This window comes from Schistocerca nitens, unplaced genomic scaffold (assembly GCF_023898315.1).
Source record: "Schistocerca nitens isolate TAMUIC-IGC-003100 unplaced genomic scaffold, iqSchNite1.1 HiC_scaffold_375, whole genome shotgun sequence".
Classification (NCBI taxonomy): domain Eukaryota; kingdom Metazoa; phylum Arthropoda; class Insecta; order Orthoptera; family Acrididae; genus Schistocerca; species Schistocerca nitens.
In genome coordinates, this window is record NW_026045909.1 from 5,780,796 (window position 1) to 5,808,605 (window position 27,810).

General features: G+C 44.7%; 1 protein-coding gene across 1 annotated transcript in view; it reads left to right on the plus strand.

Annotated features, from left to right (window-relative positions):
* Positions 1–27,810, plus strand: part of LOC126229564 (BMP and activin membrane-bound inhibitor homolog) — a 315,369-nt gene that overhangs the window by 259,035 nt on the left and 28,524 nt on the right. Inside the window, exon 3 of the mRNA XM_049942333.1 lies at positions 10,987–11,150. Within this exon, the coding sequence (XP_049798290.1) occupies positions 10,987–11,150 (164 nt within the window). The remainder of the gene's footprint in view (positions 1–10,986; positions 11,151–27,810) is intronic.

Genomic DNA, 27,810 nt, shown 5'->3' on the forward strand with positions numbered 1-27,810 from the left:
TGTTAACATCGAGTACAGATTTAAGTGTCAGGAAGTCGTTTCTGAAAGTATTTGCATGGAGTGTAGCCATGTATGGAAGTTAAACGTGGACGATAAATAGCTTGGACAAGAAGAGAATAGAATCTTTCGAAATGTGGTGCTACAGAAGAATTAGATTGGTAGATCGCATAACTAGTGTGGAGGTATTGAATAGAATTGGAGAGAAGAGAAATTTGTGGCACAACTTGACTAGAAGAAGGGATCGGTTAGTAGGGCATATTCTGGGGCATCAAGGGATCACCAGTTTAGTATTGGACGGCAGCGTGGACGGTAAATATCGTAGAGGGAGACCAGGAGATGAATACTCTTAAACAGATTCAGAAGGATGTAGGTTGCAGTAGGTACTGGGAGATGAAGAAGCTTGCACAGGATACAGTAGCATGGGGAGCTGCATCAAACCAGTCTCTGGACTGAAGACCACAACAACAACAACATCTTAGATAAAGATGAGGTTCAATAAGTCTCAGGAACATCAATTGATGTGATTAATATCTCACTTGTGCCTGAGGTACAGGCGGGATTAACCCCATTTCCCTCATTGCGAAGATGCTATTACAATATAGGAGAGCCTCGACAATACTGATGCGAATTTAGAAGAGGAATAGCAATGGGCTGAGATGCAACTTGGAATTTGTCATGTGGAGGGAGACTTACTAGGATATTCCGTGTAGCTGCAGCAGCTGCAGTGACCGTGTGGCGCAATGGCTGTTGCACCTGGCTAGTAAACAGGAGACCTAGGTTCGAATCCCACTGCTGGTACAATTTCTAATCAAGCCTAAATCATTATCATTTCCATTTTATTTTCATTTTGCGTAATACAACGTTTTGGCTGTGTAGTAATTACCAAGTAACTGCATACGTATCAGAAAAAATGACAACACAGCAACCATTGGCTATAGTCACCGGAATAAAATCATTCTGAAAACAGTATAGAAAGAGACCACTTCCAAAGTTTAAACCATTAAATACCTATATAGGGATATCTGGGTATGATGTTACAAACTTTCAGGCGTGGTGGAGAAGGGTAAACGTATCAACTTGAAGTAAGGGACCCTTGTCCAGAAACCACTGAGTCGAAAGGTACAAGCGAAAATCTGCTCAAGTTCCGTTTTAGCCTCGCGCAGCGCTCAATCTAAGGGCCCCAACTTCCAAACCCTGATCATGACGTACTGAATTCCCGTTGAATACTCGCCGGTACCCTCTGATAAATTCCGCTTTCGATGTACACAACGTAGCGCTACACAAAACTGGTGCTAATAGCAGAGGCACATAAGGAACACACATGACACAGATCTGTAAGTCTACGGTATTGGTGATACGGCGCTTCCGCCCGGAACCGCGCTGCTGCTACAGTCGCAGGTTCGAATCCTGCCTCGGGCATGGATGTGTGTGATGTCCTTAGGTTAGTTAGGTTTCAATAGTTCTAAGTCTAGGGAACTGATGACCTTAGATGTTAAGTCCCATAGTGCTCAGAGCCATTTAAACCATTTGAAGTGTCCTAGGGGTTTGAAGACGTGCAGTGACATGTCGACCGAGAGCATCCCAGACGCGCTCGATGGGCTTTAGGTCTGGAGAACAGGCAGGCCACTCCATTCGCCTAATATCTTCTGTTTCAAGGTACTCTTTCACGATGGCAGCTCGGTGGGGCCGTGCGTTATCCTCCATCAGGAGGAAGGTGGGACCCACTGCACCCCTGAAAAGGCGGACATACTGGTGTAAAATGACGTCCCGATACAGCTGAACTGTGACAGTTCCTCTGTCAAAGACATGCAGGGCTGTACGTGCACCAATCATAATCCCACCTCACACCATCGAACCACGACCTCCATACAGGTCACTTTGAAGGACATTAAGGGGTTGGTATCTGGTTCCTGGTTCACGCCAGATGAAAACCTACCGAGAATCACTGTTCAGACTATACCTGGACTCGTCCGTGTACATAACCTGGGACCACTGTTCCGTTGACCATGTAATGTGTTCTTGATACCAGGCTTTACGGGCTCTCCTGTGACCAGCGTTCAGTGGAATGCACCTTGCAGGTCTCCTGGCGAATAAACCATGTCTGTTCAGTCGTCTGTAGACAGTGTGTGTGGAGACAACTGTTCCAGTAGCTGCGGTAAGGTCCCGAGCACGGCTATCTGCAGTACTCCGTGGCCGTCTGCGGGCACTGATGGTGAGATATCGGTCTTCTTGTAGTGTTGTACACTGTGGACGTCACACAATTTTACTACGAGCCGCTAGTGTGGTACAGTGTCAAAAGCCTTCCAGAAATCCATGAGTAAGGAATAGATCTGAGGTCCCTTGTCAATAGCACTCAGCACTTCATGTGAATAAAGAGCTGGTGTATGTTCTCTCAACTGTAAACTCATAAATGTAATGTGCAGTGGAGAGGACATACATCGGGCAGACCTTTTAGAACTCTACTGTCCCTGTAACTACAATTCACTGTAGAAATTCATGATTTACAACCTCTAAAGTGCCTTTTCTAAATCAACAATTTTTATCATTAGCAAAAGACACAAAATAAGCTACCCGTCCTTGGTCTGCGACTGTGAAAGACGTCTGTACTCTTCACTAACACCAGTCATGTAAATAAACAATTCTCCACCTGAAGATGATGGCGTGAACCATCGAAACGCGTAGTGGCAAAGTAAACAAGTGACTGACGCAGAAACTGTTCTATTTGCGTGGCCCACAGCTGTTGTGACTGGTACTTGATATTTTGGATACTGTCACAGTGACAAAGTTGACGTCCGCGTTGGTCGCACACGTGTTCTATCAGTGAAAGATTCAAATTCAAATGGCTCTGAGCACTATGGGACTTAACATCTGTGGTCATCAGTCCCCTAGAACTTAGATCTACTTAAACCTAAGGACATCACACACATCCATGCCCGAGGCAGGATTCGAACCTGTGACCGTAGCGGTCACGCGGTTCCAGACTGAAGCGCCTAGAACCGCACGGCCACACCGGCCGGCTCAGTGAAAGAAGTAGTGATTTTGCTGGCCACGGGATTACCTCAGCACCATGGTCTCAGTTCATAGAGACACGCGTCACGTGTGAACGAGCACTGTCCTGCTAAAAAAAAAAAAAAAAAAAAAAAAAAAAAAAAAAAAAAAAAAAAAAAAGAAAGGCACCACGATACTCCCGCATTCAAGGTAGCACGTGAGGATACAGGATGTCCGTGACGTACCAGCGATCCGTCAGAGTCCCTTCAGTCGCTAACAGCGATGACGTGACGTCATACCCGCAGGCTCCCAAACCATGATGCCAGGAGTAACACCGCTGTGTGTCTCAGAAACACTGGAAGAACGGGACCTCTCCCCAGGACATCACCGTACGCGCCGGCGATAGTCATCCGGGTACCACAACTCATCACTGAACACAAGTCGACGCTATTTTTCACCAGCAGTCCATCCTTTCCGGTCACGCCACTACTCCAAACAAGCCATCTGTGTTGTGGAGTTAACTGTAATTCCGTAGTCCGGCTGGTTTTACGCTCCAACCAGTGGTACACGAAATGTTGCAGGGAGACCATTACTATGGTAGGCGCTGATGTGAGCGGGGCACGATTTCCAATGCAATGCGTAATACTGCGATCCTCCTTTTTGGGAATCAAGCGTAGTCGATGGGAAACTTGAGGACGAGAATGCCTGCTCTCGGTTCCCACGCACTCCACCATCGGACCACCGTCACATCGGAAGGCCCGACAGATCTTAATATTGTAAAATTAGACCAGCCGGCCAAATTGAGATCAACAACACGGTCTCTTTCAGACTCTGCCAGGTACGGACAACGCTGTCTCAGACTCAACACCTGACGCTGTTCACGATCCTCGTACGCTCTCCCATGCCTGGTGACAACACTAAACACGAATATCACTAATGTGGCCGATCTACCTGTTACAGAACTGCAACTTCAATCATTTACATACCCGCCGATAGTGTGTGCATGTGTACGCAGTTACACTGACATGCGACCGTGTCTTCAGGGTGACTCACCTTTCTTGTCAGGCAGTATAGTTGCACAATGTGACGTGCTGCAGTTGTCCAGCACTAATTATGTTATCAGATACTATATGTCTCAGTTGTGTGACTGGCGTGATTTCCTCTCAGAGAGGTCACAGTTTGTAGTGATAGACGGTAAATCATCGACTAGAACAGAAGTGATATCTGGCGTGTCGCAAGGTAGTGTCATAGACCCTCTGCTGTTCCTGATTTACATAAAAGATCCAGGTGATAGTCTGAGCAGCCCCCTTAGATTGTTTGCAGATAATGCTGTAATTTACCATCGAGTAAAATCATCAGACCATCAATTCCAATTACAAAATAGAGAGAATTTGTGTATGGTGCGAAAAGTGGCTTGGCACTAAACAAAGAAGTGCGAGGAAAAGTGGCAACTGGCACTAAACAAAGAAAAGTGCGAAGTCTTCCATATGGGTACTGAAAGAAATACTATAAATTTTCGGTATACTATAAATCGCACAAATCTAAGGGCTGTCAATTCGACTAAATACCTAGGAATTACAATTACAAGAAACTTAAATTGGGAAGACCACATAGATAATACTGTGGGGAAGGCGAAACAAAGACTGCGCTTTGTTGGCAGAACACTTAGAAGATGCGACAAACCCACTAGAGAGACAGCCTACATTACACTTGTCCGTCCTCTGCTGGAATATTGCTGCGACGTATGGGATCCATACCATGTAGGATTGACAGAGGACATCGCAAAAGTGCAAAAAAGGGCAGCTCGTTTCGTGTTATTGTGCAATAGGGGTGAGAGTATCACTGATATTATACGCCAGTTGGGGTGGCAGTCACTGAAACAAAGGCGGTTTTCTTTGCGGCGAGAACTATTTACGAAATTTCAATCGCCAACTTTCTCTTCCGAATGCAAATTGACACCCACATACGTAGGGAGAAATGATCATCATAACAAAATAAGAGAAATCAGAGCTCCTTTTTCGCACTCGCCATTCGAGAGTGGGATAGTAGACTAGTAGTATGAAAATGGTTCGATGAACCCTCCGCCAGGCACTTGAAGTGTGAATTGCAGAGTAACCATGTAGAAGTAGATGTGAATGTAGTCATACAGCTTACGGCTGTTGAAAGTAGTTATCACTATATGAGTTTCGAAATTTTGTCATTTTGAAGCATAGTGCGATATTACACTACTGGCCATTAAAATTGCTACACCACGAAGATGACGTGCTACAGACGCGAAATTTAACTGACAGGAAGAAGATCCAGCGATATGCAAATGATTGGCTTTTCAGAGCATTCACACAAGGTTGGCGCCGGTGGCGACACCTACAACGTGCTGACATGAGCAAAGTTTCCAACCGATTTCTCATACACAAAACAGCAGTTGATCGGCGTTGCCTGGTGAAACGTTGATGTGATGCCTCGTGTAAGGAGGAGAAATGCGTACCATCACGTTTCCGACTTTGATAAAGGTCGGATTGTAGCCTATCGCGATTGCAGTTTATCGTATCCCGACATTGCTGCTCGCGTTGGTCGAGATCCAATGACTGTTAGCTGAATATGGAATCGGTGAATTCAGCAGGGTAATACGGAACGCCGTGCTGGATCCCAACGGCCTCGTATCACTGGCAGTCGAGATGACAGGCATCTTATACGCGTGGCTGTAACGGATCGTGCAGCCACGTCTCGATCCCTGAGTCAACAGATGGGGACGTTTGTAAGACAACAACCATCTGCACGCACAGTTCGACGACGTTTGCAGCAGCATGGACTATCAGTTCGGAGACCATGGCTGCGGTTACCCTTGACGCTGCATCACGGACAGGAGTGCCTGCGATGGTGTACTCAACGACGAACCTGGGTGCAAGAACGGCGACACGTCATTTTTTCGAATGAATCCAGGTTCTGTTTACAGCATAATGATGGTATCATCCGTGTTTGGCGACACCGCGGTGAACACACATTGGAAGCGTGTATTCGTCATCGCCATAGTGGTGTATCACCCGGCGTGATGGTATGGGGTGCCATTGGTTACACGTCTCGGTCACCTCTTGTTCGCATTGACGGCACTTTGAGGACGTTACATTTCAGACGTGTTACGACCCGTGGCTCTACCCTTCCTTCGATCCCTGTGAAACACTACATTTCAGCAGGATAATACATGACCGCATGTTTCTGGACCTGTACGGGCCTTTCTGGATAGAGAAAATGTTCGACTGCTGTCCTGGCCAGCACATTCTCCAGATCTCTCCCCAATTGAAAACGTCTGGTCAACGGTGGCCGAACAACTGGCTCGTCACAATACGCCAGTCACTACTCTTGATGAATTGTGGTATCGTGTTGAAGCTGCATTGGCAGCTGTACCTGTACACGCACCCAAACTGCGTGAAAATGTAATCACATGTGAGTTCTAGTATAATATATTTGTCCAATGAATACCCGTTTATCATCTGCATTTCTTCTTGGTGTAGCAATTTTAATGGCCAGTAGTGTAAAACCCGCCCTGCGACGTTAGATTTTGATATGCTGAAACATAGTCTCCAGCAGTTTTAGTGCAAATACTGTAGTTATACGAGTATGACAGCGTCTCCGCACACCAAGCGAGGACGATCCATGTGGCGAGCACAAAAGCAGCGTTCCACTTACTTAAAAATAAAATTTCGTCGAGAATATTCACAGGAAAAATCGCTTGCATAGCCAACCCGATGCTAAACGAAGCTATGAAAATCACGTGTGGCCAGGCAGCTCACAGATGAGACTTCCAGCACTGTGTCCATCGACGGTAAATTCGCATGGTGTGTTGTAGGGATAGAGGAGAGGACTATGTTGAGGGTGACAATAACGAAATAATGATGTGGAAAATGTTCGCAGGCTCAGCGGAAGATTGCACTCTTGCTGCCCACTGCTGCAGCAGACCGAAGCCAGCGTCCAGCCAGTGTCCATCGGCGCGGCATTGTTTTGCGGAGACAAGCACGTGCTGCTTTCTTGGCAGCATCGCGAGCTGCACCAACCCAAGGCCGCGTAATGCACGCGCGTGCGCCTCGCATTGCGACATCGGAGGTCTCTTCCAGACCACATGCTGCTCTGACCTCTTCTCTAAAACTGCGTTGCATCGTATGACTGTCAGCGACCACGACAAACATCATAGTATGAGAAATTGAGAGGCAATAAAACTTAAGTCTAGGTCAGTAAGTGGACGCGGTTTTAAAATGGCGCCTGGCCTTTAACCCTGCCAAAACGCAGGCTCTAATCATGTGTCGGCGCCGGTGGCCCATCAACTATCCCCCCGTCACTGTCCTTGCCACCCCCGCCCCATGGGCAGGGACCGCCAAATATCTGGGGGTCACCCTGGACAGGGCCGTCACCTGGCGTCCCCACATTGAGGATGTACGGCGCAAGGCCTTAGGGCGCCTCGGTCAGCTCTATCCTTTCCTAAATCCGTCTTCCTCCCTTCCCCAGCATTTAAGCGTCCTCCTCTACACGTCCCTGCTCCGCCCCATCCTGGAATATGCTTCCGTTGTGTGGGGCAATGCCGCCCCCACACATCTCCACCGTCTCCAGACGGTGCAGAACCGTGCTCTCCGGCTTGCCCTACGCCTCCCGTACCGTTTCCCCACCCGTGAACTTCATTTGCTGGCTGATATCCCCCTCCTTCACGACCGTGTCTGCTCCTCTGCCATTTCCTTTTATCACCACTCCCGCCAATCCGCCAATCCTCTCATCCTTTCCCTTGGCACCCGCCTCCATCGCCTGGCCACCACCCGCTGGCCTGACCTTCTTGCCCACTGATCCCTGGTCGCCCCTTTTTCCCTTCCCCTCCTCACTCCCCACGTTCCCCTCCTTTCCTTCTCCCCCCCCCCCCATCCCTACTGGCTGCCCCACGCCTCTTCTACGTTCTCTCGTCCTTCTTTCCCTCCTTGTTCTAGTCCTCCACTCCCTCTGTATGCTTTCCCCCCTGGGACCGCTCCCCTCCCACTTATAAGCTCTCCGACCCCTCATTCTCCGCGTGTCTGCCTCGCCGTCCGAGTCAACGACCGGCTCTGTTGGTATTCGTTTTTCTAATCTTCTTCTCATTCTCTCTTCTGCTTCTTCTCTTCAATCTCATAAACGACCGGCTTGTCAATTGAGCCTTTCGTCTTCCTGCTTCTCTTACTGTCCCTTCTACTATCCTTTTCTCTTAAAAAAAAATACCCACGCCAGGCCAGCCACATGAGGCCTTTCGTTTTCCTCCACTTCTACTGTCTCTCTCTCACTCTCCTGTCTTCTTTGGGTATTAAAAAAAAAGAAAAAGCAACATGCACACCGCCAAGCCATGCTCTACCGCCAAGACTCTACTCGCCACACCGCCATGAGGAAGGCGAAGCGCTCCAGCGCTAGAACTTCCGTCTCAAGCCGAGGGTCCACCCTCACCTGTGCAGCGTCAGCGTCAGCGGGGCGCAGAAAGCCAAGAAGACGCCGACATCCGACTACATCCTATTCCATGACCAATCCATACCTTAGAAATCCAAGTTATACACAGATTCATGACCCTTTAATCCCATCAGTTCGTTACCACTATCATCAGACAAAAGGCAGGGATCAAATTAGATCCGATCCTTTGACCACAGGGGTTCAATACCCATCAGACCATCCAGTCAGGAGCTCAGTTCGTCAGAGCACCTAACGATGGCGACATGTCTGATCGCCGAAATATTGTGCCCGTTGGACACTATGGAACGGCAGTATACTCGTGGACTGTTCGAGCAAGAAATACTCCGGGAGAAACTGAAGAATCACATTTTTGTTCCTTATTACCACCTTCTTGATTGTATCGCGCTAAGTGAATTGTATTGTATGTTGCTCGTATTCTGCTTAATTTTCGCTCTCATTCGTAATGCTGGGTGGGGAAAACGATTCGATATTTGCTTTTGTTTCGTCGCATGGCTTTCTGTGGATTCGTGTCTACTTGTTACTGCTTACGAATAAGTGTGCAAACTGCTCGATTTGAATGCATTTTAAGAGTATTACTCGGATTCTACGTTATTTTTGTTGCACTCGCAGAAATTCATTGACTGCTGCTAAAGTGTACTGTTTATAGTAACTGTTTCCGCATTTTAGCATTTGCGAGAATGTATGGTGTAGTCACCAAAACTACGAAGCAGACTCGTCTACATCCACATTCTGCAAGCCACTGTGAAATGCGTGGCACTCCATGGCAAGAAGCAACGCCATTGAAAGCAGAATTACATACTCATTCCGTGACGAGGTATAACAAAGTTGAATACCAGCACTGTCAAAAGCTGCTAACTTGCAGTTCTCCTTTAAATGCGAGAAACTACGCATCGAGCAGTCACAGACAGATTCGTAGCAATAACAAATAGAAATAAGTCCACAGAACACGATGCAACGAAAGCAGCATCTGTTTTACATGAATCAAAAACATATGGAATCATTTACCCACCGAATTATTACGGATGCGAATCGGGATACGAACAACATATTTACAATGCAATTTGAAGTGTGCAGTACACACGAGAAGCCATAATCAGAAGCACAACGTGATGAAACGAACCTCTGTTACTTAGGCCGGTATTACACTATCAAATTTCTTTGTCAAAGATTTGATCAAAGATATGATCAAATATTCGTCAAATATATTTGACAAAGATCTTTGACGTGGCACTAAAAATGGGTATTACACTGTCATCATATTTTTCGTCAAAGTTCAAGATGGCTGACAACAACTTGTTGTCAACAGCAGCTGCATGTACCACAATTGTACTGTGTGGACATGCGGAAGAGAAGCGGGGGGGAAAAAAAGGAAACGTATCTGGGTGAAGCTGTGGTTTTTACGACGACACGATAAAAGCATTCAATAAAACTTGTTACGTGAGCTTATAGTGGAGGACGTCAAGTGGTACATCAATTACTTAAGAATGGATGAGCATACAATTTTGTATGTGCTCAGAGAAGGGTATCCTCATATCAAATGGTTCAAATGGCTCTGAACACTATGGGACTCAACTGCTGTGGTCATCAGTCCCCTAGAACTTAGAACTACTTAAACCTAACTAACCTAAGGACATCACACACACCCATGCCCGAGGCAGGATTCGAACCTGCGACCGTAGCAGTCGCACGGTTCCGGACTGCGCGCCTAGAACCGCGAGACCACCGCGGCCGGCTATCCTCATATCACAAAGCACAATACTCACTTAAGAACTGCTATATCTGCAGAAGACAGGCTCACTGTAACACTCCGATTCCTTGGTACAGGAGAGAGTTAGGTTAGGTTAGGTTAGGTCTCCAATCTTCTTAATCTATTTTTGTATTCAGGGTGCCTCACGCTGTAAAGCGCCTCATCAGCCTCATACATCTCTATTAATTTTGTAGTTGCCCGTACACACCAATTGTGTTTACCGGCAACAAACACTGCAGATGACAGAACGCTGCTGCGATGTTAGCGCTCCAAGTGATAACATGTCACATTGCAGTGAACAGAAGACAAGCGACTTCTTTGATTAAATCTACAGCGATGCACTAGAAGCCGCGGTCTCAGGCGCTGCAGTCATGGACTGGTCCCGGCGGAGGTTCGAATCCTCTCCCTCGGGCATGTGTGTGTGTGTGTTTGTCCTTAGGTTAATTTAGGTTAAGTAGTGTGTGAGCTTAGGGACTGATGACCTTAGCAGTTAAGTCCCATAAGATTTCACACACATTTGAACATTTTTTTGATGCCCTAGATTTGATCAAATATTTGACGACATTTGACAAAGTTCCCTATTACACCATCAAATTTCTTTGACGAAGATATTTGACAAAGAAATTTGATAGTGTGATACCGGTCTTACGAAACGAAAACAAACTTGACAGATTGCAGCGCTCCAAGTGGCTTGGCAGCGAACCAAGGTCGTGTTACCGGAAGTCTGTATATGAAATCCACTGTCGTTGTATGACGGCTGAGTGTGTGACGTGTGCCCGCAGGGACCAGCAGGAGGCGTGCAGCGAGGACGGGGGCGCGGGCGCCGGGCTGTCGTGCTGCTCCACCGACATGTGCAACCACGTGGACGGGCTGGCGCACGCGCACGCGTTCGGCCGCCAGTACGCTGCCTGGCACCACGGCCGCCTCAACGCCTCCTCTCTGACAGGTGCGTGGCTCAGGGCTGCCTGCCCACCTTCTCACCCGTTTTATGGAAGTCGTATTCGGAGGAACATCGCCACATATTGAATGAATCTCCTCACTGTGCTACCATTTTAGATCTATGTTGTTGCTATTGTTATGGTCTTCAGGCCAAAGACTGATTTCATACAGCTCTCCACGGTGTTCTATCCTGTACAAATCTTTTCATCTCTGCATAATTGAGATGGTAAGCCCAAAAGTAAGGTCTCCTATTTTTTTATAAGTACAGAACTCCTGTTTGTGTGGCAGTTGGTCACACTGCTATGAGGAGCGCCTCAGGCGTTTTGTGTAAACATACGCACGCCGCACTGAGGCACTCAGTCTTGGCTTGGCAGCCGTTGAGAATGGAGCTCCCGTTGGATGTTACCGTCAGTAGTAGGACAAGGTTCGTGTCAGCGTACTCTGCATTGTTGCCAAATTTATTCAAGATGGCGGCGATGACGTCATCCAAGATAGCGGTATGTAGACTTGGCAACAGCACATGACGTCATCTAAGATGGCGGATTTTGGTGGGAACATAAACCAATTGGGCTACCTCCACTAACCTAACCCTCCAGAAAAAATGGTGGCAAATTTGCATTCCAACAGGATAGCGCATGCAAAATCGTACTTGTCTTTATTATTATTCATTATTATTGATTATCATTTATTAACATTCATTATCCATTATTATTATTTATATCATGCACGTGTGTATGCAGTCCTACTGGCTTAGTTCATATCTCAGACACCAGGGAGCGCCGCTGTGACGTCAGTCAAGATGGCTGATTTTGGTGGGAAGAAAGCCGTTTGGGCCACATCCACTCAACTACCGTTATGACCTTAAATTCTCCTGCACATTCAGTCTTTGCTGAGCTATCGTTGTCAAACCACCGCCATGTGTTCGATCATCGAGATGAATGTGGGTGATAGAGCAGCTTTCAATAACTGCATTTCATGTAGACATTCGAGAGACAGCGATAGAACACATTCTGCAGGATGGTCTTCAATGGTATACACGGAGTATACGAATATGATTAGACTGAAGTGAATTCACATCAACTGGACGTCTCTTGCGTTTTGGAAGAGTGAATGCTTGATGGTAAATATGTATGCAGTTTGCGCATGAGCATATGCTGGTTACGGGATGCATCCTGGCTCCATCCCTCTGCATTGCCGAATTCTGCTGAACAGAATTCTTGTACTTATTCCTCCGACACTCCTCCATTATCATACGCTTCTACACCTCATGTAGTGTACTGTGGCTACAGTCCTCCCTCGAATGTCTACATGAAACATGTATGGTTATCAGTCTCTTATTCACTCTACAGGGCGGAATCTGTGGACTCCATCTGTCTGCGTCTAAAATAAATCTTATGTGCAGATGTGGGAACGTTTTCTAAATGTTTTCATAGCAGGTATGTGCGGCGGGACGTAGGTAACAGCCCCATATTTAACAAGTGGAATGTGAAAACCGGCTAAAAACCACATCGAGGCCTCACTGTTAATCCGCCGTGTCCCAGAAGCTACGCTTTAACGTTATCGGTTATCCGTGCACGGGTTCTTGCAAGTGCTTTGTCCTCGCTGACACAATTACAGCGTGACTGGCAAACCTCAAAGTTCCTCATTTATTGCCTTTGAACTTTAATTATGCTTCTAAATTAATAATTGGCAACCAATGCTGTACAATCGCAATAAAGTCATGAGTTGTTTAATTGACTCTTTTATTAGAACATGTTACGCGTTTTGGGATTACACCCATCTTCAGGCATCACAAACTTCCAACTCCTTCCTAACTAGGCGCACAGTCTTGGACACTTTCTTTCATCAACTGCCACTAAGGGCTGCTCGTTACTTGCGTGGTGCAGATTGTAAACGGACTGAACAACATTTTTTTATCTTAAATATCTTTGTGACTAATGCCCTTTTGGCATATTTACTATTTTATAAATGACATACAAGTACTGCCAGTATTTCACGATAATTTCGTACTTATAATTTGTATCATACGTTTTTAGTCATAATTCTGTGACCATGTTATATACCATTCTTTGGTGTAAATTCTGAGAAAGACAGTCCCAGCAGTGTCGAAACCCGGTTAATTCGTTAAAAATTAGTGACCCAGGGCTGTTTTCTTTTAATTGGAAAGATTAGATATCTTGGTAGGTACGTGTTCTCCTTGCTACACTTGATCAGAAGCGAAAGATTTCAGCCCGTATTTAGTTCAGAGGGAGTACACATGGTGGCTCTTATCGACGTCAACTTGTGAAGTGCGCTGCGACTGCGCGTAACATATTTACGAGCCAGTATACGGCCGTCGGGCGCACGCGAGATGCGGCCAGCGAGCGATCAGAAGCCGGAGGCGATAAAAAGGTCAGGGAGCGTTGCCGGCTGCCAGCTCTGTTTTCTGCGGCCCCTGGCGGTAGGCAACCACACACACACACACACTGATAGACGCGGGTGGCCAGCCGTCCCATAGCGCAGCGTCCGCCATTCTCCTCGCAGGCGCAAGGAATGTCAGCAGATTTCTCCCATCGCAACATTGTGCGATTTTCAGCTCAGCAGCGCTGATCTCTCATGCCTGGTAGAGCTACTGCATACCTGATACGCCGCGAACATTCATGTACCCTACGAGTAACTGTTTATATGAAGTGCGTGGCGAAATATATTTTTTATTGTATCGTACTTTAAAATTGGTCGTAGTTTGCGGAAATATGATGTGAAGTGTGTTTTTCTAGTTTTCCGACCACTGTCGAAGATCAGGGTCCTTTCGGTTTCCGTGTAGGATGATCTTCGTTTGCTCAAGGCGGATGTCTACCGTATTCCTTGCAGTTGCGGCATGTCAAATATTGCTGGTCGGACTGTCAGGACTCTGGAGGACCAGTATATTCAGTACTCACCACAGCCGAGAAAATCCACCACTGCAGAACGTTGTCTTGGCACCGATCATCCCATGGAATATGACAGCATGGAGAGTCTGACATGCGCTTTCTTCTATTGTTAAGGAGACAGCCGAAATTAAATTAGCAAGTAACCTTATAAATAGAGACGGTGGTTTTTGTTTAAATTCTGGTGGAACCGTGCTGTCTCTCTGTTGTCAAAAAACAGAATGCTACGACACCCACTGATTATTAATTTCACTTTCACTTTCGACGTCGGTCATCTTTTGTTTGTGATGGTGCTAGTGTTTAGGGTGTCTGTGTGTGTGTGTGTGTGTGTGTCAGAGAGAGAGAGAGAGAGAGAGAGAGAGAGAGCTAGCTTTCCGGAGTTTCTCTGCAAACTGAGGTTTCAAATTCCCTTGCAAGGCACTTACAGCAGGTATGCCTTGTAAATGGCAGGCTGTGCTCCTGTCGAATCATCAGCGGTTGTCAGCGACACCATCTGGCTGGATTCCGGTACGTTATTGGCACATATTACTTCCTTCCCCAGACCTTTCGCGGACCGCGACGAGAATCTTAGAGAAATTGCTTATAGACAGGTATCCCTACCCTTCTAAGCAAAGAAGAGAAAGCAGAAAGGTGGAAGGAGTATATAGAGGGTCGATACAAGGGTGATGTACTTGAGGACAATATTATAGATATGGAAGAGAATGCACATGAATATGAAATGGGAGATATGATACTGCGTGAAGAGTTTGACAGAGCACTGAAAGACCTGAGTCGAAACAAGGCCCCGGGAGTAGGCAACATTCCATTAGAACTACTGAAAGCCTTGGGAGAGCCAGGCCTAACAAAACTCTACCATCTAGTAAGCAAGATGTATGAGACAGGCTAAATACCCTCAGGATTCAAGAAGAATATAATAATCCCAATCCCAAAGAAAGCAGGTGTTGACAGTTGTGAAAATTACCGAACTATCAGTTTAATAAGCTACGGCTGCAAAATACTAACACGAATTCTTTACAGACGGATGGAAAAACTGGTAGAAGCCGACATAGGGGAAGATGAGTTTGGATTCCGTAGAAATGTTGGAACACGTGAGGCAATACTGACCCTACGACTTATCTTAGAAAATAGATTAAGGAAAGGCAAACGTACGTTTCTAGCATTTGTAGACTTAGAGAAAGCTTTTTACAAAGTTGACTGGAATACTCTCTTTCAAATTCTGAAGCTGGCAGGGGTAAAACACAGGGAGTGAAAGGCTGTTTACAATTTGTACAGAAACCAGATGGCAGTTATAAGAGTCGAGGGACATGAAAGGGAAGCAGTGGTTGGGAAGGGCGTGAGACAGGGTTGTAGCCTCTCCCCGATGTTATTCAATCTGTATATTGAGCAAGCAGTAAAGGAAACAAAAGAAAAATTTGGAGTAGAAATTAAAATCCATGGAGGAGCAATAAAAACTTTGTGGTTCGCCGATGACATTGTAATTCTGTCGGAGACAGCAAAGGACTTGGAAGAGCAGTTGAACGGAATGGACAGTGTATTGAAAGGAGGGTATAAGATGAACACCAACAAAAGCAAAACGAGGATAATGGAATGTAGTCGAATTAAGTCGGGTGATGCTGAGAGAATTAGATTAAAAAATGAGACACTGAAAATAGTAAATGAGTTTTGTTATTTGGGGAGCATTATAACTGATGATGGTCGAAGTAGAGAGGATATAAAACGTAGACTGGAAATGGCAAGGAAAGCGCTTCTGAAGAAGAGAAATTTGTTAACATCGAGTATTGATTTAAGGGTCAGGAAGTCGCTTCTGAAAGTATTTGTGTGGAGTGTAGCCATGTATGGAAGTGAAACATGGACGATAAATAGTTTGGACAAGAAGAGAATGGAAGCTTTCGAAATGTGGTGCTACAGAAGAATGCTGAAGATTAGATGGGTAGATCACATAACTAATGAGGCGGTATTGAATAGAATTGGGGAGAAGAGGAGTTTGTGGCACAACTTGACTAGAAGAAGAGATCGGTTGGTAGGACATGTTCCGAGGCATCAAGGGATCACCAATTTAGTATTGGAAGGCAGCGTGGAGGGTTAAAATCGTAGAGTGAGACCAAGAGATGAATACACTAAGCAGATTCAGAACGATGTAGGTTGCAGTGGGTACTGGGAGATGAAGAAGCTTGCACAGGATAGAGTAGCATGGAGAGCTGCATCAAACCAGTCTCAGGACTGAAGACCACAACAACAACAACATCCCTACCATGAACGATTCGCAGGTGAATTAGGGACGGGCGAAAAAAGATAGCGGTACCAGAAGTATCCTCTACCATACAACGTACGCTCGCTTGCGGAGTATAGATGCAGATGTGAATTTCTGTAATCTTCAACTGCAGACAAGACTAGCATTTTATTTTGTAGTCAACTGCGGAACCTCTCCACAGCGCCGGTGCCGCGAGCAGAGCTGGTCCTCCAGCAGCCTCGCGTGCGCCACAAAGCGCGCCTTGTTCCTGGCCCTCTCTCCCCGCTAGATGCTAATGAGTCCCCCTTCCGCCCCTCCCCTCCTTTCCTCTTCATCCTCTTGCCAGTTACAGCTTAAGCTTAGCGCCAGCGTACTCTCCCATTATACCGCATTCGCAACGGCTCTTTACTTTCTTTGCGCGCGTGCTTGGAATATCTACGACTGTTGTTTTGACCCTCCGACTGAACCTTTGCTCAACTGAGAAGGGACGGTTCATTAGCTATGTTATTACGTTAGTTGTACGTTAGTACCATGCGAATCAAATTACAGTTTCAATTATTGTCTAATACCCTTCGCGATTAACAAATGGTGTCTCTCATCAGTCATTTACATTAATGCTTGCAACGATCGTAAAAAAGTGAAACTGTACTTAACACGAAAGTTGGTTGGAACAATACAATATTTTTCTAGGCATAATGTCCTATTGGAGGTCCGCTTGCCATCCTCTCACCTTTAAACTCACATGCCCAACCACTTTCTGCGAGGATCTACAGTTTTACATGGACTCAGAACGACGGATTAATTAACAAATCATTGCCAGAGCTGAAAAAAGTTCAGTGAAAAAAAAAAAAAACGCTGGTACCGACTGAGGATTCAACGAAGGACCTATCTTACTACAATATAACGATAACGATAAATAAACCATAGGAATGTTGACATTACAGCAATGTAATTGTTTCTTTACGTACTATCTTTCCGAGAACCTCGTTCATATCGGGGAAAAAAAAACGGACGCACCATATGGAATAGAGAAGTGAGAACCAGAAGAATCACAGACTCCGATTTCTCGCCCCTTTCTTTTAGCGCAGGACCCACAATCAGTTAATTACAGACTCTGATGACGGCGGTAGATAAAACATGTCGTGGAATACTGTCATCAACAAAAAATTTCATTAAGCAGACTCAACAGAATTATTTACAAGAGTGCAGAACGATTATGGACTCAGTCCAAGAATTTATTTCCTTCATTAGTGAGCAATGGCCCGTACTTCCTAACGGAAGGGCCAAGTAGCTTCGCGCAGGCGCTTTGTTTGGTGACTCAGAAGTCCAATGCGAGTGCCCAAAGTTGGGACAGGTGTGTACTACGACGAAAGAGGGGCTCGTTGCAGACGCTCGTCTACACGTTTCTTTCGCAGCTAAGGCGCGGCCGTGTAACATATTGACATCCTTGATGAGTTTCCTAGATCTGCTGTGGTCTTGGGCGAGTTCCTCCCATTTGTCGCAGCCATTATTAAATGCATTCACATCGCGCCTGACGTACTCTTCAAAGCTCAAAGCACGTCTTGCCATGTGCTGTCTCACTAACAAGGGAACCTCCCCATCGCACCCCTCTCAAATTTAGTTATAATTTGGCACAGTGGATAGGCCTTGAAAAACTGAACACAGATCAATCGAGAAAACAGGAAGAAGTTGTGTGGAACTATGAAAAAATAAGCAAAATATACAAACTGATTAGTCCATGGGCAACATAGGTAATAACAAGGATAATATGAGCGTAGGAGCGACGTGTTCCCGTGGTTAGTGTGAGCAGCTGCGGAGCGAAAGGTCCTTGGTTCAAATCTTCCCTCGAGTGAAAATTTTAACTTTTTTATTTTCGCATAGTTATTATCTGTCCGTTCGTTCATTGACGTCTCTGTTCACTGTAATAAGTTTAGTGTCTGCGTTTTGCGACCGCATCGCAAAACCGTGCTATTAGTAGACGAAAGGACGTGCCTCTCCAATGGGAACCGAAAACATTTGATCTAGGAGAACACGTCTGATATATTCTATACGACACTGATGACGGCATGTGCGTCACCGTACAGGAATATGTTGTCGACCCACGTAACTTGCACACTTGGCGAATGGGTAAAAAGATTCTTTTACCTTGCCCGATTTAGGTTTTCTTGTGGATGTGATAATCACTCCCAAAAAAGTGATGAAAACATAAGAGTGTGTCACATAAACTGCAACAAATGAATGCAACAGTTTCACAGTCGCACAGTTTTCTCTGTGCTCTGTCAAAACATGTTTTTAACGTTTTCAAATTTTTCCGTGTGTAGACCGTCAAATCCTGCATATGTCCAAGCAAATCTGAACATGTCCTGGAATTTTGGAGAGCGAAGTTGATTATGTGTGAGTGCCTGAACTCTGATAATTGTCTGAAAATAAAAATTTAAACTGTTCACTAGTGTGAAGACTTAAACCAAGGACCTCTCGCTTCGCAGCTGCTCACGCTAACCACGCGACCACGGCGCTCCTGTGCTCACATAATCCTTGATATTGCCTATGTTGCCCATGGACTACTCGGTTTGTATATTTTGCTTGTTTTTTCATAGTTCCACACAACTTCTTCCTGTTTTCTCGATTGATCTGTGTTCAGTTTTTCAAGGCCTATCCACTGTGCCAACTTATAACTAAATCTGAGTGGGGTGCGATGGGGAGGTTCCCTTGTAAGTGTCCAAATCACCGCAGGCGACGTTCGTTGAGAGTGGTGGTGACACTCGATGTATTCACAGCATTCAGGACCGTCTCGTTTGTCACATGGTTCCTCCATCTTATGCCTAGAATTTTTCGTAAACACCGCAGATGAAAAGTGTCGAGCTTACGTTCTTACATGGGGTATTGTGTCCAGGTTTCAACATCATAGAAGAGGGTGTTAAGCACGAATGGTTGATAGACGATGGTCACCTTAAGGTGTTTGTTGTCCCACACTCTCGTGCGGAGCTTCCCGAAAGCGTTAGCCGCTTTGCTAATTGTTGCTTTTATTTCGTCGCCTGGAGAGAGGTCTTATGACACTTGCGAACCGTGTGTAACACCGGAAATGCATATCCTCCTATTTCCATCTATTGTACTGTAAGTTTTTTCCTTATTTTGTTACCTGAATATATGACATTCCTGTGCCTTTAGATATTGTAATTGTTTTACTATTTGTATATATATATATATATATATATATATATATATATATATATATATATATATATATATATTTATGCATTTATGTCGATGTATTTGTTTCGTAAATATTATTTGCATTTTTACGCTGGGTCTTGCCTAGGGAAAACTGCTATCGAACGATTACATCGATAGGTCGTGTGAAGAATCAAAGTGTGTAGGATCTTTGGTAGTGTGAACTCTGCGCGTGGAGCACGGGCAGAGAGAGAGAGTCTGGCGGGAGTAGCGAGTGGAGCAGGTGTGTTGTGTGACGGTCCCGCGAGTTGCCGCGCTTTCGGGGTTTAGCAGCATGTAATTGCGCTCGACTTGCGATGATAGTTTCTGACATGGTGTCGCGGACGGGGAGCATTAGCTGGCGCACATCAAGAGCCCGTTTCGTCTGGTGACCGTGTCGAGAAGAAGGCGCGCCAACATCCAGCTTCTGCAACAGCGACGGCCGACAATGAGTGACTGTCGCCACCTCCTCGATCGACGACTTCAAACCTTCAATCAACCAACAAGGAAGACTAAAAGCACGTAAAGTTTCAGAACTGTATGGCAGACCTCAGCTTTTCAAATTGTTCCATTTGCCTCGCAAAATTACAGCAACTTAGCATGAACCTTTGCTGCTCATTGTCCCAATTGCATTGCCAAGCAGGGTCCCTTCCTTTTGCGAAATGAACCCGAGTGTCGTTGAAATTCAAACGCCAGCATTAAAATAATATAATTAGATTTCACTGCTTTAATTTCAAAGTTCAGTTAAAGCATTCATAGCTGGCTACTATATTTAGATTACATGAGCGAGTTTTGTTAGCATATTTTAGCTTTCCTGTGACTGCAGCTCAGCTTGGTACGTACTAAATTTTACTATTGTTAATTATTCAGAATCATTTAATTCAAGTTCAAAGTTAAATCTCTTGTTTCTAAATTGCGTAGAGTCAAGTTGCTTTTGAAATGATTGTTGAGGTAGTCCAAGACTAACCGTATTTTTCTGGATTTCGATGTGCTTCAGAAAGAAAGCTCACTATTAACTTCAGTCACTAAATTAACTTACGATTTTCCGGTTTTATTAATTCTTTTGCTAAATTAAATCAGAGTGTAGCGAAATTTATTACTTCTGACAAACTTTCAGTTTTCACACTACACGTGTCAACCTTCAGTTGCCACGCTTCTAGTCCTAATTATATGTGTAATAACCTTTCTTTTTCAGTTACTATAGTAATTGTCCTTAGGAGTGGCGACCGTGATTTCCCCCAAATCTCAAATATCTAATTACCGCTAGTTAATTGTTAACGTAACGGCCGCACATTTACTTTCCTTATTAACTTTACCCCTTTTAAAAATTAATTTCCACCAGTTTCATTTGCATTTTTCCTTTCATTTAGATGTAACCCTTTCCTCCCTCTTTACCGACAGATTAACTTCGGTGACGATTGCTTTTCCCAAATTTCCATTAGGTACACGCGGTTTAATTTTTCACTGTCATTAAGGTCGATAAGTGAGGGGGAGGTTACACGTGGCGACCGTGACAGGACAATCTTCAAATTTGAGGTTGTTCTGGACACGAATTTTGCATTGTGCAAATCTCGTAACAAAGTACTGGTTACGAAATGGTCGATACGTCAGCGAGAATATTAGTGTGAGGAATCCTAATTAGATTTGAGATTTTGCATTTATATTTAAAATTATTAAAATGAGTGAAGGCAACAATTACCAAAATTTGGTAGACTTATATACGGAACAATCGGTCGGACAGTGGGAAACGCGCACCGCGGTACCCATTGTTCCGGGGCAGGCGGCTAGCATGAAAGACGCGACCGCCGAAACGCAACAAAGAGCAGAAATGGAATTCCAGACTTTAGAAAATGTTTCGGAATCGGAAGTGAAAATCAAATCTGAATCCCTTGATGACGAATACGGGGGGACAATTAAAGAGGAAGCCGCTACGGAAGTAAAACCGGTAGTTTCCGGGAATTTAACTGATTTATTGAATGTTTTGATTAACGAAATCAAGAGTCAATCGGCAGAAATTAAAGCTCTGTCTGCCAAGCAAGACGATCAGGCTGCCAAGCAAGAAGCTCAGGCTGCCAAACAAGAAGCTCAGGCTGCCAAACAAGAAGCTCAGGCTGCCAAGCAAGAAGCTCAGGCTGCCAAGCAAGAAGCTCAGGCTGCCAAGCAAGAAGTTCAGTCTAAAAAAATTGAACGAATGCTAGACAATCAGAACAAAGCTATTAATGTTGTTAACAACAATGTTGAAGTTGTTAACACAAAAGTTGATAAAATCAAAGACGATATTGTCGTGATTAATACCGAAATCGGTAATCTTAAACAGGAAATGATAGGCGTTCAGGCGGAAATTGCGAGCATAAATACTCGTTTTGATTCCGAAATCAGCAGAATCGAGAAAAGTGTAGGAGACGCAGTTGCTCCGATCATCGAGAATAAGGTGACGGAACAAATTCAATTAGTGAGAAAAGAGGATCAACAGAAGGTGGAAACTTTAAAGGCCTTAGTATCCGAAGTAGATACCAAAGTGAGGAAGCAGGCTAATACCTGCGAAGAGAAAAAGAGGGAAGTGGAAACGCTTGCGACAACCACTTGCCAAGTGATTACGAGGGTGTCGGAATTAGAAAGGAAACTTGACGAAAAACAGAGCTATGTGCCAATCTGTGCTCATAGTTCGGAGTTGTTGACGAAAGAGGAGCGGTTCGACCCCTTGAAAAAAGGCGGTATACACGCGACGGATTTCATTAAAAATTGTGAAAGAGTTTTACCCAGATCATGGACTAATGAGAGAAAAATTAATGCGGTTATTGATGTGTTGGCTGGTGATGCCAAGCGTTTTGCTTAAACCTCAACATTACGAACCTGACTTTTGACGAGTTCAAAAATTTGTTTCTGGCTGAATACTGGTCAGAGCAAAAACAGCAAAGTGTCTGGCGCGAATTTGTCGTATCGAGGCCTTTCGATGCGAATTCGCGCGGTTCGATGAAGGTGTTTTGTGAGGGCTGGATCCGCAAGTTGGAATATTTGCGTGATGGCCGCACGGAAACCGAAATAGTTTGGGAACTCTACAAGAAGCTCCCAGATGATACAAAACGCTACGTAGGAAGCAATTACAGGACAATCAATGATTTCCTGGAAAGAGTTGAGGACGAGGACAATTGGCGCAATAATCGCGATACTGGTAGAGGCCGTGGTAACAACAACGGGTACCACAGCAACCACAACAATCATAACTATGGGAATAATGCATACCGCAATCTTGGCAGCAATAACAATAGTGGTTCGGGCCGTAATGACAATCGATACAATGCAAATAATAACAGGAATGACGGAAACCAGTATCATACTAGCGTGATACGGGCTTCGCAGAATAGTAATAACGCCAGAGTGTGCGATCAGCCGCCTCAGCAGCATCCGGGGAGCGTATCTGCTGGGACGAGACAGGGAAACCATTAGCCGCGCCGGTGAGGGGCCGACCGGGCGTGGAGAAATTTTGGCGGCCCAATAACAGTAGAAAACCGATGTGTCGTCGTTATGAAAATTCCGTATGGAATAATCAACGGCGGGAGAGTGTGCCAGTGTTAGGAGAAAGGAGTGCGCCCACAAGTAGTAGATCAGCTGTAGACACGGCAGTAGAAAATACATTCACTGTCAGTGAGAACAATGTAAGTAGTGTTACGGAAATCGATTATAAAGTGGCAGCTGTAACACCCACAGCGGAACTGGAGATTGAGTTTAAGAATGATTCGCAAGTGTTGAGAGAAGATCAGATGTCGGATGAAACGTCCGTCATCGAGCGAGGGGATGCAGAGAGGGATGAGGTCTGGTTAAGGCAGTTCGGTCGCTTATACGACGAACTAAGAGATTATAGGGGTCTGTATGGGAGAAGTGTTTATAGGGAGCGCAGGCAGGATTTGCCGCGTCTCGTCCCGCAGGAAGATAGTGTTTGTGAAATGATAGAAAGTTCTGGCCCTAACCGGCAGACTTTACCAGAAACAGTTGATGTTAATGGGGAGCACGAGCAAGATTCGTCGTGTTTCGTCCCGCAGGAGTTAGATGTTGAAGTAGTAACGGAAAGTTCTGGCCCTAACCGGCAGACCTTACCAAAAGTTGTAGCGGTAGAAGTAGCCGACCCATCCGACGCAAACCTCCAGTTTAAGCATTGCGAGAGTATTAAGGAGAAAGATTACGAAAATTTTAGTGATAGCCGGACACGATTGGTAGAAAAGCACGTAGATTACAGCGTGTATGAGGTTAGAGCTGACGTTATACGGTCAGACGGTAGCAGTGTGGGTTGCGCAGATCCAGAGGAAGTAATTGCAGATACTACTGGGCACATTCCTCCAGGTAGATTGGCAGATGAGATCAATCTGACCAAAGAGGAATCAACGAAGGTGACAATTAATGAATTGATGGCAAAGCAACACTCACTAGTTGACGAGTTACAGGATAAGGTTTCGGTGTTGGAGGCGAAGCTACAGACTAAGCCTCAGGACAAACGTGTTGAAATTAAAACTGTATGTGAACAGAGGCTGAAAAAGCCGCCAGATAAACCGGATTTAGGATCAAAGCCGGATGGTTTTTTCTGGAATGACCTGGATATAGACGAGGATTTACTGTGGGAAAATAAAGAAACAGTCGAGGACAAGTGTAGACAGATAGTAGTGTCTGTAAATATGCACGACCTACAACTAAACGTGTTGATTGACACCGGTGCAGAATTGAGTGCTGTATCTGGGAAAATATTTGAGTTACTGAAAGACAGACCTGGCATCGTAGTTATGCCAGTAGCAGGAGTGAAAATTATCGGTGCTACTGGGAAGGCCAGTAAACCGGTCACAAAACAGATTTTTGTCAACTTCGAGATATGTGGGGCACGATTTGAACAAGAGTTTGTCGTCGTGCCAGACTTAACTACAGAAGTAATTATCGGGTTAGATTGGCTATTAAAGTACCGTGCGGTGATTAATTGCGAAAGCAAAACTTTGACATGTACGTCACAACATAAAACAATAGTAGTTAGCTTTGACGAGGCAGGAGACGGTGTGCATAGGCAATACCAGCCTATACACATTGTTAACTGGCCGGATGGTATTGATGTAGGTATGAATTTGAACTACTGTAATGTGAGGAATCTCGGCATTGACAATAGTGTAGAAAGTGAATTGGAAAGTATTGTAGACGGTGTGTCAAACGTAACACACAAACAAAGACGAGGCCTGTATGAAGTGATAATGAGGAATAAGAGTGTGTTTTCAGACAAACCGGGACTTGTGGAAGGATATAAATGCAAGTTGCATGTAATTCCGCACGAACCATTCTTCGTGAGATCGTATGCTATACCGCTGTCCAAAAAGGAAGCAGTGCAACGGGAGATAGATAAGATGATCGAATGGGGAGTGATTGAAAGAAGTACGAGTCCATACAATAACGGTTTGGTCATTGTAGCAAAACGGGATGGTAGTGTGCGTATTGTGATTGACGCACGCACGTTGAATAGGGTCGTTGAACATGAAACAGACAGACCAGAGAGTATGGAGGAGATTTTGCAACGTTTTCATGACGTTAAGTTCATGACTAGCCTCGATCTGACGGCTAGTTATTGGCAAATAGAACTCGAAGAAGAATCTAGGCCATACACTGCCTTCTTGTTTGCGGGCAGGTGTTATCAGTATAGAGTACTGCCGTTTGGACTTAATATATCTGTGTCCGTATTCATCAGGGCCCTAGATAAAGTGCTAGGACCGGCTTTGAGTTCAAGGTTAACTGTATATGTTGACGACCTATTGTTGGCCAATGCCACCTGGCATGACCATTGTGACCTGTGAGATGAAGTTTTTAGAGCATTGCGCCGTGGCGGAATGACTCTAAAGCTAAAGAAATGCGAATTTGTAAAGCAGGAACTGAAATTTTTAGGGCATGTAATTACCACTGCTGGTATTACGAAGGACCCAGAGAAACTAGAGGCAATAAGGAATTGTCCTCCACCCAAGTCTAGGAAACAGTTAAAAAGTTTTCTAGGGCTCACAGGATTTTACCGTAAATTTGTAAAAGGACAAGTGTTTAATGATGAAAATTTGAATAACCTCTTACGCAAAAATGTTCCGTTTGTGTGGACTGACGGGTGTCAGGCCGCTTTCGAGAGATTAAAAGACGAGTTGTTAAGATCTAACATACTATTTCATCCTGATTTATCGCTACCCTTCCACCTGGGAACGGATTCGTCGAATTACGGGGTGGGGATAGAACTGTTCCAAGAAGTTGGTAAAGGAGAGGATAAGGAACACCGGACGATAGCGTTCGCGAGCCGAACTTAATCAAAAAGTGAGCGAAACTACACGATTTCTGAGAAAGAGTGTCTCGCTATCGTGTGGGGATTCAAGAAGTTCAAGGGTTACCTATGGGACCGTAAGGTGATTATTCATACGGACCATAAGGCGCTCACTTATCTGAAGGATTGTAAACTACTTCACGAAAGACTGACTAGGTGGTCGCTGTATTTACAGCAATTTAACTATGACATCTGTTACGTAAAAGGGACCGACAATTGCGTTGCGGATGCGCTGTCGCGGCTGCCCGAGTCTAATCAAGATGTATTGAAAGAGGAGTCAGATGGAGTGGTCAAATTATACTATTTTAAAGAAGTTGAGGGACGCAAATTAATAGTGAACATCTGTAAGAATCTACGTCGTCATCAGAACGAGGATGGTTGTTTAAATATGGTGAAAACCCGATATGACGAAAGGAGTCCAGAAGGAGAGAAATTAAGGAAGTATTACAAGATATACGATCATATCTTGTACATACGTAAGGGTGAAGATAGTAATATTTGGCGGGTATGCTGGCCCACCAAATTCGTCACGGAAATAATAGACTACTACCATTTGGCGTATGGTCACTGTGGACCGAAGAAATGTACGGAAAAGCTGTGTGAAGTAGTGCATTTTAACAACATGTTAAAACGCGTTACTGACAGAGTGAAAACTTGCGATTTATGTCAGAAGGTGAAGGTTACCAACTGTACGAGTCGTGGTCCTTTGCAAAGTATAAGGCCTAACGACACCTTTGAATTACTGTGCGTGGACTTGTACGGACCTTTGCCCAAGTCATCAGGAAACTTTGCCTACATTTTAGTAGTGCTAGAAGCTTTTTCCAAGTTCATCAAGCTATACCCGATTAGGAAAGCTACAGCCAAAGCGGTCTATAGCAAGCTTGTGAACGATTATTTTGTTCATATTGGTAAGCCCAAGGCGATTCTATCAGACAATGGGGCACAATTTACTTCTAAGTTGTGGAATGAAGGCATGGAAAGTAATGGGGTCGAGGTGATCCATATTTCAGCTTATTGTCCGGCTGGGAATCCCGCTGAGAGGTATATGCGCGAGCTAGGCCGACTTTGCCGTACCTATTGCCATCACAACCATAGGGCATGGGGCAAATATGTAGCAGTATTTGAGAGAATTATGAACACCTTGATACATGAATCTACGGGATTTTCTCCAGAGGAAATCCTGTTGGATGACAGAAGTAAAAGTTTAGTGGAAGAGATAATCAAATTCCCTCGACGGATTGACATTAGTATTGGTGTGAAAAAAGATCGTTTGCGAGAAGTAATGAAGCTAAAAGCTGATGCTCGCATACGTCGTCATGACGCTAAAGCGCGTTTTGCTAAGTTTGCAATCGGAGACTTAGTACTTGTAAAAGCTCATGAGAAATCGAGCGAGATAGACAATGAAATCTCTAAATTTAAGTTTGTTTATAATGGACCATATAAAGTCATTGGTATACCTCACACAAATGCTTATTGCTTAGAGTATCCAAGCTCTATAAACGATTAGGTATACGGAATATTGTAGACTTGAAATTGTACCAACCTAGAATTGATTAATACCACAGAATGGGTAATTTGTACAGCGTGTGAATATAGAGTGTAAGATTTAAACGATTTGCTAGATTGTCATGCTTTTGCCTGACCAAGAGGACATTAAGGAAGTTGTAATTAATAAGTAATTAACTTGTACTAAATGATTTAACAGAAAGTGATTATTTATCGATTGAAAAATCCAAGCTGCTAGTTTAAGTTTTCAGCTGAGTCACAGTAGATTAAGTAATGTAAATAGGATTTTGTAACTAGCTGTAAGATTTCATGAACATGTGTTTTACTAGTCGTTGCCGAGGTACTTAGACGCTGTTTTAAGTTTCAGGCTAGTACATGCGTGTGATGATGGACAGTGTTGAGTTATCCACTGTTATAGTGTTAATGGACTCCTTGAGATTACTCGGGAGTGAGTTTTTCCCAAAGAATTCAGTGAAGCGGACGTTCTGGAAAT